The sequence below is a fragment of the Acipenser ruthenus genome, chromosome 4, assembly GCF_902713425.1.
Source record: "Acipenser ruthenus chromosome 4, fAciRut3.2 maternal haplotype, whole genome shotgun sequence".
Lineage (NCBI taxonomy): Eukaryota > Metazoa > Chordata > Actinopteri > Acipenseriformes > Acipenseridae > Acipenser > Acipenser ruthenus.
The window spans coordinates 33,282,809-33,300,638 of record NC_081192.1 but is presented as its reverse complement, the minus strand read 5'-3'; the positions used below and the strand labels follow the sequence as shown (position 1 = coordinate 33,300,638).

The 17,830-nt window shown below is 38.0% G+C and overlaps 1 protein-coding gene across 3 annotated transcripts in view; it reads right to left on the bottom strand.

Annotated features, from left to right (window-relative positions):
• Positions 1-17,830, bottom strand: part of LOC117400230 (dysbindin-like) — a 121,303-nt gene that overhangs the window by 82,374 nt on the left and 21,099 nt on the right. For all 3 annotated transcript variants that reach the window (XR_009328451.1, XM_033999846.3, XM_059022304.1), the window contains 2 exons: positions 16,993-17,053; positions 15,786-15,918 (listed from right to left, as the gene is read on the bottom strand). Coding sequence is in view for 2 of the 3 variants with exons in the window: in XM_033999846.3 (XP_033855737.2) it covers positions 15,786-15,918; positions 16,993-17,053 (194 nt within the window). In the remaining variant the exon portion in view is untranslated. The remainder of the gene's footprint in view (positions 1-15,785; positions 15,919-16,992; positions 17,054-17,830) is intronic.

Here is a 17,830-nt window from a genome sequence, read left to right as displayed (position 1 = left end):
ACTGCCATTCCGCTGCTCTAAACGCATCAAACCTCAGGGTGATTCTCCAGCGCAACTTTTTTACAAGGACTGGCCCATCGACAAACTCGTCAAAAGCTCTTTTCAAAAAAGGATTGCCCATTGAAGCAGCGAGCGATCGGGCTGCTTAATTTGTTTCATATTGCAATTCCAGATCGGCAGAATCTGTTTTTCCCCTCAAAAGTCACAGCAGAGATCAAAACTTGTCAGTTTACGCTCTGCCTCTGCTGTGTAAGCTTCACTTTATTATTATTATTATTATTATTATTATTATTATTATTATTATTATTATTATTATTATTTATTTCTTAGCAGACACCCTTATCCAAAAAATAATGTGATATCTGTTACAAGATATCACATTATTTTTACATACAATTACCCATTTATACAGTTGGGTTTTTACTGGAGCAATCTAGGTAAAGTACCTTGCTCAAGGGTACAGCAGCTGTGTCCCCCACCTGGGATTAAACCCACGACCCTCCGGTCAAGAGTCCAGAGCTCTAACCACTACTCCACACTGCTGCCTCCGATATAAGGCTTCACTCGCCTCCGATCCAGCGACTACAACCCCTCAGATTCCAATTTCATCTAATCCTTCATCCGATTTGCATCAGATTTTTAACGATATCAAGCAACTCATTCATCCTCTTTCCACCACCATTTCTACAGTATCTGATCGCCTGGATGCGCTAGATAGGATCACTCGCTTGGAAACGGCAGCCATTACTTCATCAGTGGCAACAGCAACAGTGCTCGTCTCTCCCGCTGCTTCAGCCACGCCCACACCTGCTCTTGCGCTGCTAGTCTTCAGGTTCAATCCCCATCCCAATAAAATCTCGTGGGAATGTGGCTGGAGCCTTAATAAGGTCATTATTTGACTAATGGGTAACTAAGGCTCCAGCCACAGAATATAAAAGACCCACTCTAGGCTCATTTGAATGAGGAGCGTAGGAGAGCTTGGAGAGCCTAGGAGAAAAACATAACTAGAAAGAGAGAGCGAATGCTACCCGATTTGAAAGGTACACGTTTTAACAACATCACTATTGTTTGTGTTTGTTTTGCTTTGGCCAAGGTGCTTTTTCTTTTGTGTGTTTTGTTTAAATCTTTAAGTTTGTAATTAATAAAATACGAGCGCAGCAGCGCCGTTTTGCCCGTACCATTTGTGTTATTGTTTCATTTCCCCTGCAGCCATCTCTGCCACAGTCTCATAAAGCTTTTTCAGCCAAAGCAGCTTCTCAGTTAGCATTGGAAAATACACTGATTGACTGGGCTCAACCCGATCCTGATCTCTTTAATAGATTCTTCAGTGGTCTCTCGTGTGGTGCTAACGCTTGCAGTGTGTTGTGCTTCCACCGCCCATTCTACCTCTGTCCAAAAGCAGCCTCCTCTTCAGCCTCATCAACCTCAAATTATTCTTCCCCTGCTCTCGACAACACTCCTTTTTTTCGGAATCGTGCGTCTTTAGTTCCTCCTATTCATTCTTCAGCTCTACCTACTTTTTCAACAAGCAAAGAGTCTCATTGAAGAGCCATCAAATATTCCGGCGGCAGACAGCTGTGCAATAATTTCAATTCCTCATTCAGTATTTCCAAAGGATGCAGTTTTTTTTACATATGTGCAGTTTATGTGGCGATGCTCATTCACGTTCCATCTGCCCTCTTTCATCTAAATGCCATTCATCATTACTAACCGCCTATACCCCCCCATCAACATCCCGGCTCTATCAGATGCTCTTCAATAGCACCCTGATCGTTTGTTTCTAATTTCTGGCCATACTAATGGTTTTTCTAATGGTTTAAAATCCATCCCTTCTTCCTCTATTACTTGTAAAAACCTCTAATCTGCTATGAAGGAACCAGAAGTCATCGATGCTCTCATCAATTCCCCGTTTTCAGCCCCTCCCTTCCCCTTAATTCTGCATCAATCCTATTGGAGTAGCTACAAGGAAAACGTAAGGCAAGAAGCGCCTCATCATTGACCTCTCTGCCCCTAGCAGCTCTTCTATCAGCAGCATTAATTCTCTCATTCCCTCGGATCAGTTTTCTCTTCATTACATCACCATATCTGATGCTGGTTAGCTAAAGCAGACATTTTCGACACCTTCAAAGTCATGCCTATACTCCCTTCTCTCCGTCATCTTTTTGGTATCTGCTGGAAGGTGCAACTGTACTTCGCTACTAAACTAACCTTTGGATGCCGCAGCAACCATAAGATCTTTGATTACCTCTCTGAAGCCCTCTGCTGGATTCTACTCAATATTAAATCGCATCCCCTTTCTGCTACACTTATTGGACGACTTTCTCCTTATATCTCCCTCCATCAGCCCCTCCAGGTGAAGCACTCTTAGAACTCAGGTCCCCCTCTCAGAGGAGAAAACCAATCAGTCCAGTCCACTTTCTTGAGTTACTAAGAATAACTTTGGATACTACCCGATTTGAAACTCGACTTCCTCCCGATAAACTGGAACACATTCGCTCTGATTAAATCCTTTGAGATCAACCATTGCATTTCTAAACTGAACCTTCTTTCACTCCTGGGACATTTAAATTTTGCAATTTGCATCATTCCTCAAGCACTGGAATGGCCTTTCTCTGTTTTATGATGACTTCATTTCTGCCCCCCACGACCTCTCACTCCATACAGATGCTTCTTCTATGGGTTTTGGTGGAATTTTTCTTAATCAATGGTTCTCAGATGTCTGGCCTGCAGAAATCTAAAATCTTCCTCCTCAGCTTAAACCCACATCCTTACTTGAGATCCTCAATTCAGATATCTGGCTTCCTCAGCTCAACCTTTCCCTCTACCCATTCAGCAAACTGGTTTTCAACTAAATTCATATATTTGCAATCTTCTATCTCCAACTAATTTCTAAAGCTGGCCTTCCTCCCCAATTGTATTCTCCCATTCATTCCATATAGGTGCAGCAATATCAGCAGCCTAAGCTAAATCAACCAGTCCTTCCTCAGCAGCTGAATCATACATTTGCTCTTCTCTCCTTGATATTATTTCCGCTCAACAAAGTATTGCTAGCATGCCTGGAGTGGGGGTCATCTCTCCGTCAGGACCACTAGGGTTTCTTTCCACAAAAATGGGGTGGGGTTAGATTACTTTTAATAATAATAATAATAAAATAAATAAATAAATAAATAAATAAATAAATAAAACAATTCTCTCTATTCTCTGCATTGGTCGCGCAGTTGCGGGGAGCCAGGGGTCTTCTTTTGGGGGCAAGTGAAGCTTACTTCCCAACCTTAGGAACCAACAACGTCATCTCGCCCTCCGAGAGGAAATTTCCCGCTGGTTAGAGGGGACCCCCGGCCAAAAACTTAACTACATTTTGTTTTCCATTCTCCTGCTTAAATCTATCTGTCTCCCCCTTCTGAGAGCAAAGCTTGCTCCCAACTTTCTACCTAGTCATTGACTCAACTTATTGAAGGTGGCTCTCCATGCGGCCTTGGAGCATCAGCCGAGTCTGACCTCTCTCAATTAGACTTCTCAGTAAGCCAGTGAGGCCTTAGTTCATCCTCTACCCTTCCTTAGTTTTCCCTTGGGGGAAGTTCCTCGGTTCCTGGCCTTGGAGGCGGTTTTCCGAGTAGTCAAGGGGAAACCCCTATTCTGCTGCTAAAGTCACAAGCACTTAGACTATTCTAGTAGTCCCTTTACGCAGGCCTGGTTCCTGCAATGTGAAATAATGGAAACCTTCTAATCATATGCTTTGATTGATATTAGGTGGGGTGAAAACTCAGGTGAATGACTACTAAATGTTGCTAATATTAACACTAGAACCGCAGAGATTTCGGACTACATACACCCGCCACACCCACAAAATGTGCAGCTCCATTTTAAAACGGCTTCGATATGAAAATGAAAAACAAAACAATCAGATACAACTTAATATTTTTATTTATGAACATCATACATAACATTTTCAGAGCAGAAACACCGTATTTACATTGAAAATTAAACTTTATTATTTTTTTCAAAAAGAGCAAATATACTGTAACAGACCGTCAGTGTGGAGCGCACGAGGAAGGTATCAGAAACGTGTGGATGCTGATATCTTTCCCCAAAGCTCAAAACTAGAAAGACGGGTGTTACGGTGGCAGAACGGAATAGTAAATAAAGAAACTTTAACTCCCATTATTCCGGAGGTCAGTAGTCAGGTGACATGTCCGCGGGAATCCAGGGGGTTTTAAAAGGCAGGTCAGCAATTAGAAAAGGGGGGAGGTAATTGTGAAAGGTACTTTTTGTATAGCAGCAACTTTGAAATTCCGAGTGGTGTTGTCGGTCCGTTTCATTAGTTGAGTACAGATTGTACAGCAACTGTTTAAGTCAGTGGAACAGAGACAAGAGCAGCGTGCTTCGTTGTGCAGAAGTACGGGAACAGAGATTAAAAAGGGCGACAGTGTTGGGGACCAGAAAGGACTACTTTATTCCAGAACCGAAGGTACCTGTGTGGAGTGACTGCAAAATAAAAAGCGAGTAGGGCTTATATTTTGGTCTGGCCGGAGGAAGCTGCAACGCGTCTGCAGCCTGGAATGAAGTGAAGCTGGTGCACTCGCCAAACAGATCTCTCCATTGAGTAACCCAGACCGCAGACTTGCGGGATCCATTTGTGCTTGGTTTCTTTGAAAAGAAAGAAAGCGTTCTGTGTGTACCTGTTTTAAAAGAAAGTCACCGTATTAAATGGACTGTTACTCACCTGCTTACTTGCCTGCTGTGTGCAGCGTTCAACCCGTTTTCTACAGCTGTATTAACCATGCCAAACTGAATACGTTTAAACAGGCAAAGTTTGATATCAGCGCATATAGTGTGCACGCGCTGAATTTATAAAAGCACATTTTTTTGTTGTTTTTGCACCGTCACACTCAGGGTGGCACAGTTGTTCTGATTGAGAAATGTAGTGTAAATACCAATAATATATGATGTGTAGAATGTCTTTCATCAGTGTTTCCAGCGCTCAACAGGATTATAATACATTATTTCACAATCACATTGATTTTATTACAAAGCCCAAACTAAATTGTCGGCTATATTGTATTGATTTCAATATGCCGCATAAACTGCGGGTCTGGCGGTTGAAGAAGCAAGTGCTTATAACTTATTCATTTTTACGATTCTGCAGCTGAAACACCGTATGGGTTTTTAATTCAAATATTTAGTAACACTTAAGATCGGACATGCACAAGATATTCACATATGTGGAGATATTTAAATTTGAATTGCAAAAGCCGTTCAAAAAGCGGCTATGGCGGTGCTAGTGTTAAACCGAGTGTGATAATAACCAGAGAGACATTTTCAGGAGTTTGTCCTCATTGACTCACATTATATTCTGACTAGGACATTTCAAAGCGGAGATAATAAGCAGAGAGTGACATTAAGGAGTGATATTAAGCAGGTTTGACTGTAGTACAAAAAATCACTGGTTACTAAAATACACAATGGATGTAGGTTTTATTCAGTGTCCTTCATTATAACCCTAAATACAATTCAGAAGTGCTGCATTCTTTATTGCTTTCAGCCTTATGCATATTAAGCAAGTCGAGGGGGAACAACAAGGACTGCTTGAGACAAAATCACTTCCGCTTGCTGTGTTTTTGCTCATTTTTAATAGAAAGGCGGTTGTTAGGATGGATCCCACAGCCTGGTACGACAGGGGTACAGGAAGAGCAGCCTGTTCCCAGCCCAATCTGTTTTAACATTGGTGCCAGAGGCAGACAATCCCTGCAGTGTATCCACAGCGCACAGAGATCACCAACAGCAATCCAAAAAACTGACAAGACAACACTCCACACAGCCCCTAATCAGAACAGAGGCATTAACCCGTCGAGTGCTCGGTCTAAATCACTGTCCTAACTCCCAGCAGGGAGACACATAAACCTGACAACAGAATCCAACAGCTGCTTTTTCACCGGAAAACAGTGATGCTTGGATTAATTGGTCAATATAGGGACTGAACATGTGTCCAAAGCAGTCGGATCTGAACAGAATATTCAGTGTGCAGTGGCATTCAGACTCTGCCACGGCTTAGAGTAACGTAACGTGAAAAGGTACACTGTATTCAGGTTTCACATACAGAGACAGGCAGATGTCGTCATACTGATTACTCACGATAGCTTGTGTTAAAGTACGTCATCACTCTATAAAAACGGTTCACAAGATATACAGTATATAAAATGTAAGCATGACATACAGTACAGTCGGATTGACACAGACAGCCTTGTGCTAAAGAAGATCCTAGCAAATTTCACAAATGGACAAGTGGTTCTCTAGATATGTTGCAATGAGAGTGTGACATACAGCCATAAGATCTGATGGACAGATTCCTGGTGAGAGATAATGCCAAGGACTATGATAATGGGACCACTGTGCTTTTGAACAAAGCTACTTAGCCTCTGTTGTGTCAATCACTGTATGAGATATTCTTCAACTGGAATTACAATAAAAAGCTACAGTTTCTTCAAATATTAGTAAATAATCCACTTTCTTATAAGAAATGCTAATTATAAACTGGTAGGAATATTACGGAGCCATCTGTCCATCCATCTGTGTGTGTCACACTTACATTTTTACTGCTCATGCAATTGTCAATAACTTAGCTGAGGGTATTAGAATCTAGGCGTTGTTTTCACAATACTACCATCCAATTGAATGACCAATTAAAGGCTGTATTATTATGCACCTCCAAATATGATGAAACTCTGAATGGCTATTTCTTACAAGAGGTTTAGCAGTAACACTTGATTGCACAAAGGCTCCATATACTACAGGGGTATCCACATGGATGATTTCTGTGTTCACACACAGCCTTTATGATAGTATTGAGAGTAACAGTGGTAAGATGCTGATATGGATTATGTGATTCTTGAGGCGAGAGGTGTGAAGCTATCAGAAACAACTGTTGCGCTTCTCACCACTGAGCGCAGTGTCCCTTGTAATCATCTTCCATTGTTGTTTTTGGGTCATGTTATCGATCTGGTTTTCACAACTTTTAGGCTGTGATTTGGCAGGCTATTTAGTATTTCAGTAAAATTATATCAGGCTTGGAAGTTAAAACTGAAAATGAAAACCAAAATGCAAAACAAGAGGACTAGGGGGTACAGTATTAATACAGTATCCCCTCATTACTTCATTATGAGGCTTACACATAAAAAAAACCCCATAAAATATTGAAGTCAGTGAATAAGTGAAGGGAAATATACAGTAATACACAGCACATGTAAAATACACTGTCAACATGGACTAACTGGGTTACCCAAATCTGTGAATTACTTAATTATGAAAGACAATTTTACCCTATCATTATTTAGAACAGCGGTTCTGAACTGGTGGAGTGTGCCGCACCCCTCCTCCTTATCTGAAGCTTACATGTTGCTTGGTTACTTTGTGAACATAGAAATGTTCCTACTAAAACAGGATATGAATATCACCTTGACTTGCTGATTTAGCTAATGGCAACAAAGACCATAAACAATATATATATATATATATATATATATATATATATATATATATATATATATATATAATGTATTGCACAGATCAACTGCAGGACAACTGAAATCTAAAATAAAACCCAAATAATATCATCATTCCTAGCAAATATAATGGTAACCTTATTCTGTCATCCCAGTCCTAAATACCCTCCATTTATGCAATTCAATACCTGCAATCATGGTGAAAAAAAAATGGCTAAAGTGACGCCAAAAGGCTGTATTTCTATGCTCTCCTGTTTGCAGTCTGGGTTGAAAGTCACAACTGGGAACTAACTTAACAAAAACTATTATAAATGTGGGTGTTCAGTAAGGGTAAAAGGACAATGGCACTCAAGGCTACAGTCTGACATGCTGCCACCAGGTACCATGACAGCTTCCCCTCACAGCTCTGTGAGTGAAACTCAATCCTGAACACCCCTGCCATTCAGTCCTTTCTCAAGCAAACACTAATGTCCAGTGGGCACTACTGTAGGTTCAGATACCAAAGTCATTTTACTGACTGGAGTTGTATTTGAACACAGAGCTCTTGAGATAAAAGGCATACAAGGCTGGTGATGTAGCCCACTGTGCCACTAATTCCGCTGTGCCACTAATCCCGCTGGCATCTAGAACCAGATAGTGGCAGGGCCTGTACAGAAAACTGGACTCTACGGTATAACCGGCAAAATTCGTTCAGCCTGTTGTGATAGACATATTGTTTTTGAAGGGATTTCAGTACAGCTTATAGAAGTTAAATAAATCAAAGGTTTTAATCATTATTAAGTGTTACCACAAGAATATATCAGAAACAGTAAACTAAATGTAACACGACATATTTCTTGAGATGTAATGAGTATGGACAGGATTATGAAGTTGATATGGTCATGCTGCCCCCCTTTGGCTAAATATTAGCATTCATGGCAACTGCTCCACATTTTATCTGCACGTGAAGTGATTGTGCAATCCTCGTGCCTAAATACATATTACAACACTCGTGCTACATAGGCCAATTTATATTCTGTGCACCACTATATCCACATATAACACACAACATGAAACACACCACATACAGCATAACACACAAAATATGCAAAGGAGGGGGGGGGGGGTACACAGGCCACAGTCTCCCAAAAGAAAAGTGTAAGTAAAAAACAATTCAAATCAACATACTGAAAGTAAAGTCTGTAATCAATTTTATTTGTGTCTCAGGAAGGCATACTGAAATTCCAAGACACAAAATCAGGACAGACAAGGGAAAGCTAGGACAGGTTATCAACATGACTGAATGCCATGTCCTAATCAGGGAGCTCTAGCCCTTGTCAAGGTGGCAGGCAGTAAGTGAGAGAAGGGGATCGCTTATGGTCTTTCAGGCATGCTCTGGCAACGTGCCTCATGACTGATGTTAATGCCAAGGCAGCAATGACCAATTCCAGGGCAAAGGACATCAGAACTAACTCCAGATGTTATGACAGAAAAAAAGTAACAGAGTAGCGAGTTCATTGGACAACATATTTGTATTGTGGGCAGAAAAATGTATTGAGGCCTAACTTTCATCCTTAAAAACTACATTCAAGTGGAATTTCCATATGAAAGTTTAATATAATAATATTGTTATTATTACTACTAATTCTAGGTAGCATTAGTAATAAAAGCTCAGGTAATGTAATGTCATATAAACGGTCACATAAACTGATACAGCATCAACATTTTATGATACAATCTAATATATTGTAACAAATGTGGAGCATGGACCAAAACAAAATACAAAGAGGGGAGATACAACTACAAAGTATAAAGTCCTGGGTGGTTCCTGTAAACAGCATGAGTCAGGGGCCAACTTATATACATTTTTTTAACAATAAAACTATACACTGCAAGTCTCTTTTATAACATATATAAAACTAAGCATTGACTTTAACAATGTATTGTTGTGACTACAGTGAACCTAGTCTCCCCCTGGTGGAATCTTGTTATCACTACACTTGCAAGCTATTGAAATCAAAAGGAAACATTTCTGTGTTTGTGATTTTGTTTTGTATTCACCGACAAAAAATAAATAAATTACAATATGTACTGTAATAAAACATACATTGATTAAAAATGAATAGCTTGTTTCAGCACGGTATGTTCTACATGCAATGTTAATGTGTACAATATAGTTGTAAGATCGTGTTAAAGGGATATCTTTATTTCTATTTTAGGATAACAAGTTAAAGTCCATGTTGTCTCAGAGACAGATCTGCTACCTAGACTGTTCTGCCTCTAGGTCTAATCTGATAAAAGGCTAGGTAGGATTCTGTGCACTATGACAAGACTGATACAGATGATGATCTGTCATTATACTGTGTGCACGTTTAACAAATCTGACCCAGAGACAAATGTACAAAAAACAGCATGTACTGTAATACTGAGATGCAACTTAATTCAGTCCAAAAGAGAACTAGCCAAGGTGATTTATATCATATTTCAAATACATACAGCCAGAGTTAAAGAAGATATCATCTCATATGAGATTTTTTAATATTAGCTTAACAAAAGGGGTTTGTTGTAGTAATCATTTAAATGACTTTACATATTAGGGACAACATAGAAATCCTTTGTTTGGTAAAAGCTTTGGAATATTCAACTCTAAAGATAATAAAGTCCATTCAATGACAGTGAATTAAGACAAATGTTTACTCTAACTAATTTATTTGTGTGCAGAAAACAACTAATTTCAGAATGGTAGGATTTGACAGTATTGAACAGTAACTGTAATATTGCAGACATGCTGTTATTTATTCCTGTCCATGAAGGCTTCTCTGAATAATTTCTCTGCAATGTTTACATGGCCAAATGAATTGCTGTGCTCTTCTGCATACAAAGCTAAAAATATACTTCCTGTTTATGATATTTTTGGCATGCCCTCCATATGTTAATTATATCTCCGGTCACCGTCCCTTGGCTTCACATTTCCATTCTGAAACCCCCTTCATCCCAACATGAATAATAGCCACTTTGTTCCTGAAGGTCTATAGGAAGGTGGTTTCTGTAAAATCAGAAGCTGACATAAGAGCTAGAAAAGCAGGTTGTGTATTGTTTCCTCTACAGAACTCCTACAGTTTTGATAAATTGTACACTAAAATATAACCCATTGGATTTACTCCACTTTAACACTAAGTAAACCTTAAGGTTTTGTTTATACCCTCACCCTCCCCTCCCTCTAACAGTAGGATCATTTCAGAGCATAAGCATTCTGTTGCTACTATTATTCATCAGCATCTCAAATCAAAACACCACAGGGTGGAAAACTATGTACTACAGCATTTCTAGTAACAGAATAATATATATTACTGTATTACATATGCACACTTGCCAGTCAGTACTGAACTGCTACAACTCAGGTTTATGAGTTTGAACACTGCAATAATTGAACTGTGACTGCAAACAGCCATTAACTCTAAGTGATAGAAAGTGACAGCAACAGCATTACTACAGAAGACAGTGATCATCTCCAGATACTGCCTTACTTTCTCTGATCCTAAAATGGGAAAATTCAGCTCTAGAGCTTGATGCAGAGTTCAGCACAACTGTGAAGTTTGATAAGTTTATGAAAACAGGTGTACTCCTGTGCATAAAAGACACAGAACAATTATACATTTAAAAACAAAAGCCATCGTGTTTAAAAGAAGTTCTTGAGTATGATTTACGTTTTTATAATTTATATTCATAGTTTGCACGGTTTAATCAACCAGAACTGGCTCAAACTGCATGAAACAAGTTCTTATAGGAGACACACCCTATTAGGGCTGCAACGAAGGGTACATTTTGACCTTCGAAGGTTCGGAACACATTACCGAAGGAAGGTTCGAACCTTCAATGGTACTAATTTGCATAATTTATTGGTGCCGTCACTATACCTACTTGTTTATATTTGATTGAAAATCCTATTATTTTACATGTAATCCATATAAAAGTTATAAAACATTCACATGTAGTTTTAAAATACGTTATATAGAACAGCAATCATGTTTTTATAATTTCAACAAAAATGCAAATACATGTCGTTTACTTACACGTAATTGATGCTGCTTGCGATCTATACAGGCAAAACAAAGCTTTATTTAACAGTCAACGTTCCAACAGGTTATCAGTCACATTTCACTACTACTAAAAATATTAATAATAATATGAACTTGAGCTTGTCAAGTGACCACCCCCGGCAAACACAACATTTATTCCACAGTTCACTGTACTTACTCTCTATTCCTGCAACACACATCTGAACCGGCATTACAACTTTAAATGGAAACTGAAATTATACTTAAAAACTCAAATCCTGTGTGAAGATTATAAATAATACCAAGTGCCCCTTAGTGCTATTGTCCTGTGTTGTGATCTACAGCACATGGATATTCTGTTCAATAACTCACAAATGTCCATGCAAAGTTTGATCAAATTCAGTCATATTGTTTCTGAGACCTTTATTAGCTTATATAATGCACTATGCAGGTTCTGATAATCTCAAGATTTTAGTAATTAAAACCAAGTTGCATCACCACTGGATGGGTGATTCTGAATATTTAAGTACAACATTAATACATTCATTAAACAGCAAGTAGCTTCAAAACAAAGTTTCATCACTGTTTTTTTTTTTCATATTCTTTAAGGTGTTTTTACCTGTGTTCAGAAGCTGCTTTTCAGTTCCAGTTGTCCGCGTCAGACATATGCTGCAGAGGCTAGATCAACCAAAGTGTTTCTATATTAGTAAGTGCCATCAACTTCTTGTACTCCGCTGTATATTGCCAGCAAAACAATGGGACACTTGCTGATCCAAAACAAATGACCACTAGATGGCACTAGCTCTTACAGTACTTCCGTGAAGACTCTGGCAGGCAACTAGAACTGAACAGCAGCTCCTGGAATAGGTAAATGCACTTTACAATGTAGATGTTAAAACACTTGAGAAATTTCAGTAAGACCCACTCAGGCATGCTTGTAAGCACCATAAGAAGTGGACAGTAAAAAACAAAAAATAAGGAATTTGATGCGACATACTCTTCAAGTATAACCAAAAAATAAATAAAAAAGGACAGACATACTGTACAATGTCCATGGCCTACATTCTCAGTATGTTAATAAGTCATACATGTAAATTAAATGAAGTCAACCAATTCATCATTACATAGATCATCATACTATGAAGAACTTGAGCTAATGAATATCAATACCAAGTTACATCACATGTGGATGATCGGTTTTTAGATATATCAGAAAATAGATCGGAGATTTCCTTTAACCTGATTGGTCAATATGAGGGCTTTAATCTCTGGTAAAGGATCTCAAATGTCATTTTCAAACTATGTTTAATCACTGTTCCAAATCAATCCGCCCGAAAATACATAAATACAGTATTTGTGTATTTTACCATTTTTCTTCTTGATGAAAGCAGATCTTGGATCCTTTTTGTTTATTAACTTTTTAAAAGTATTTTAAAGTGCAACATTATTATTATTATTATTATTATAATTATAATTATTATTATTATTATTATTACATTGTTGTTACACACTACATAATCACCATCTTCATTATTACTATTATTATTATTATAATCCGAGTCTAGTGAACTTGACAGAAAATGCTTTATAAATATGATCTTCAAAACTATGTATGAGCTTGGTAATGTTGGGATGTGTCATAAATGTGCTGCTGGCTTTGTTTTACAACGTATAGAATAGTAGGACCTCAATAATATTTTTGTTTGTTTGGTGAATCTCCACAAAACTTCACTTTATGCGTATGTAAAGGCCGCCTTCTTGTCACGGATTTGTGCCACAGAACAATTTAGTGAACAAAACGTTACTTATCATAAAAACAAACAAACAAACAAACAAACAAAATGCCACAGCTTAAAATTAGGTCACATGTTGAAGTTGTGTGAATGCAGGACCTTTTATGTGTCATTTTTAAAAGCCAGCAAAAGTGCACATTTTTCATTTAAATGCTGGATATGTGGACTGCATGTATGGTCTGATTTTTTTATGCTTATTAATAAACCTTAAAATGAGAAAGAAAATGTCTCAGTACTGCTAACTGCAAGCCACCCAGACATTGTCTTTCTTCAGGATTTCTTTGTTGTCGTTCAATTTGCAATCATATAATAATGGATACTGCTGCGCCTCATAAATTAACTTTTTGTCGTCCATGATTTACTTGTTTTGAGGCGTGATGTGTTTTGAGACATGACGTGTTTTGAGGCGAGTGTTTGATGTGTTTCAAGGGTGTTAACCTTGCTTCTAATTGGTCAGTTTCATTCCAGTCGCGCGACAAATAAAAAAAAATATAGAAACTGGTTCTATTTTAACAATGTGAAATTCTCAAAGCGACATCACTCGTGTCGCTTGCTGCTGGTGTGGATACTCCCATTTGACTTCTAAATTATTCGCTCGCGTCAAGTGTGGATACAGCTTAAAAGAAATCAAATAACTGGATGCAGTCTGATTACTTTCAGCAACTTTATTTCAGCATATCACAGCACCAACACAGGAACGGTGCTCTCTTCTCCAACAAAGCCAGGAAGGAGGCTTTGAATAAACTTTATGAACACACACTCTGAACAAGTTACTGAGCAAACAGCATGATCAGGATTAACACAAGCAACTAGGTATTTTTAAATTACTAAAACTTTTTTTAATTTATTTCGCCAACGGTAACTTAAATAGTGAAAATTATACGAATACACGAACATGCACTCAAATCCTAATTCAATTAAAAATGTTAGCTGTATTTTTATTCTTTACATGTTTTAAGTAGAATTATTTTATTATTTGGCACTTGTAAATACCCACCAAGTATCCACCGCTGGGACGAAGCCCGAGTTAAGGCTACTAGACCACAAATGGAATTCTGAACAAACTGCGTTACTCACAGAATAAAGCGCATTTGTATTTATTAGCAACAAAAACTAGTGCTACATAAAATCATGCAAAAAACTAACAGAGAAACTGTAAACTGTAAATCGCTCGGGACATTTAACAACATGAGGTGGTCCTTACTGCACGATAAAGCCCTCTGTCAACTCCACAATGTGTGTGTATGTGTGTGTGTGTGTTTGAAGATGTTTTAAAATAACTAAAACTAATTGAGTACGCGGTGAAATGAGTTGTTATGAATAAAACATGCCCTTCCTTCTGTATAAAATATTCCATCTGAAGACAAGTTGGTCCATGTTGTCAGAACATCTTACTGTAATCATGTATATTCTGACTTTCTACTAAGTAGTGCAGCTTGTTCAACATGATTTTATTTCAGCATTTCATAAACTTTATTACAGGGTAAATATGAACACAATGGAATTCAAATCCCTCTGAACAGGTACAGAATACATTTGAATATATATACATACATGTATATTTGACTTCAACAGGAATATCTTTATTACATTTCTGAAAAAGTTTAAATGTGATCTACAACCTGTTATAATGAGTAGTTGGTGTTATAATTGAAGAGATTTTCTGGAGAGTGAGATTGGAAATTAAGATGAAATCTTTTCTGTTTAATAGGTATTTTCCCCCCAAATAAATAAACATTGAAAACCACACGGTTTGGAGCTGCAAATAAAACCCCTGTTTATTTCAGGAACTTACAAGTAGGATATGAGACTGAACGCAGAACCCTGGAGTATCACTTACAAATCCACAGTAATTCTGGACACAAGCACAGGTAAGTACAGCAAACCAAAAAAAAAAAAAAAAAAAAAAAAGGATTTTAACATGAAGGCCGATGTTTTTAGGATTTATGTCTACAGTTCATTGTTGTTACAAATTATTATTATTATTACAAATCGAGTTTGTATAAATAACCTAAAACTTTCTGAAAACTCTAAACAAAATTCACAACTAGGCTAACCCGCTGCAGTCACTTGTCTCTTCTAATATCAATTTAGACATTGAAACTTGTACTCTGTGCCACTGACAGTTTCCTCCAAAACAGTTATCAGAATACAGTAATCGGATCAAAATCAGTTCACACTAAATTAAATAAATATTGCATTTAGCAGAGCTATGAATACAATGATAAACATTGTATTACTGTATCTTTTATAAGGCATGATAATAAAATAATTTTAAAAAGTTGTCCAACGTATAAATAAAAATTATGCTTCACGGACAGTGAAGATAACAGCCTTATATGCTGCTGTTATCTTCACTGTCCGTGAAGCATAATTTTTATATATGTATATCTGAGCAAAAACACCATAGTATGCTGTATAGAATATTATAATATACAAGTATTATAGAGACTCACATATTTTGGAAGTGATGGATTCCAGGTGTGCTAGGAAGGCTGGGATTTGCTGGAGCTGTTCCTGCAGGTCCAAGAGCCCATTCCTCCTCTTCTCCCAGTGCGCAGAAAGCATCACCACTTCCTCATCCACAGCCTGAAATGCCAAACACAGATACAGTATATTAGCAGCCTCCTTATTACCCACATTGCAGGCTTGAGCCTGGTTTTTAGGGTCCTGTGTGGTTTGTAGTGCACAGATGCAGTGGTGATGCGGTGCTCAGGAATGATAAACACAAGACAGTTCACGGTGAAAAAGCAGCTCTTTGATTGCTGACAAATAATACCTGGCTCTACACAACGATGTGTATCGCCCAGGTAAATCATGGGGTTCAGTCCTGAAACAATAATACACTTAGACACACACAAACACAACACGGTCACAAGTCAAAAGTGAGTGCTCTTACTGAAAGTGGTGAGTTACAGGTTTATTCGTGTACAATGGTGAAGTGTAGTCCAGGTTTATTTGCTGGGAGTATAGCCTTCTATAATGCTAAATAACAGTGTACATAGACAGGCAAAAACACCACAAAAAACTCACGGTTTCTTTATAACACAGTTCGTCCTTATAGGTCTTTCCGTAACCATATCCAAGGAACAGATTGCTTGGCCACATCCCATGATATACCTTCAGTCATGCCCCATTTGGTAGCGAGTGCAATCACGTATCCTCCAATCCATGACTGACACCTTAAGGCGATGACTTCTGGTATTGTGCCCCCTTTCTGGATGGCCGACTTCCGACTGACACTGGAATGAACTGCCAAACCATCCAGTCCGGGGCACACTGTTCCTGTTATACAGCACACTCACAGGTTGGGAGGGAGACTAGGATTCATTTGCTCTCTGTCACAGGTCTGCATTCAAAACATGGGAACCTTCACGCACTGATCCTGTCCGTCCGTTACACTCTACAAGATAACTTGTGGCAAAATGTGGCAAATCAAATTCTCAGTCCTTAATACAGAAGCGCCTGTAAGGCAGGTATAACGGAGTAAATCTGTGTAGATTCTTGAGCAGGATGGTGGGGGAAATCAATATCTCTGCTATTTTCCCCCCAACTCTAATCAGCAAGAAATGAATGTGTTTATGACTTTACTCTTGAATGACCTTATAATGTTTTCTCAACAAAACAGGAATATTAACAAAATATCAAGTAAACTACTGGTACCTCGCCAGCTATTGCAGACTCCTTGGCTCGCTTGTGAAGGGTCACCCAGGTATCTTCATACCTAAACAAAGAGAGGCAGAAGGCAGAAACTAAGTTATTTATTTACAACAATAACAATGAAACAAATTGCTGCACAATGTTAAGAGCTTACTTACTGATGTTGTATATACAATAAAACATTTTAAAACTATGGAACACCATGTCTTCTGTTTGCCATGGAATTCTGAATTGCAATTTGCATTATTATTGGCTTGAATTACCTGTGTTTTTTTATGTTTTTTTAAAGAGCCAACAGTTCTATATTGTTTTGAGCTGGCTCATCATGAAACCTGTTAACTGTGCAATTGTTGCAGAGGTTTTGCCACACCTAAAAATAAACACAAAACAATTTAATTACAACAGCAGACTTGAGCTTGAATAGAAGGCTTTTGTTCTGGTCTTCTGCTTTTTGTTTTCTGGCATGTTATGAATATAAACCCATTACAATTTAGCAAAAAAAAATCAAATAAAAATAAAAAAATACAGAAGTACAATTGAATCCAGAAGTTTACACTAAATAAACAGAAACAAAATCAAACTAAACAAATACACTTCTCATTTTATTTTTGTAATTCCAAGTTGTAAAATATTTCCAAAAGGAATGCTGCACGTACAATCTCGTTCAAACAGGTATGATGGACTTGCAATTTTGTAGAAGGCTAACTAAGTTGGCCCTGTTCAGAACTCAGTTTGCCCATTAGATATAGTAGTCCTTTTTTCAGAAAACTCTAAGGGAGGTAAAGTGTAGTGCACACTGGTAGCTGAAATACCAATACAAAAATATTGTGTTAATTTACTT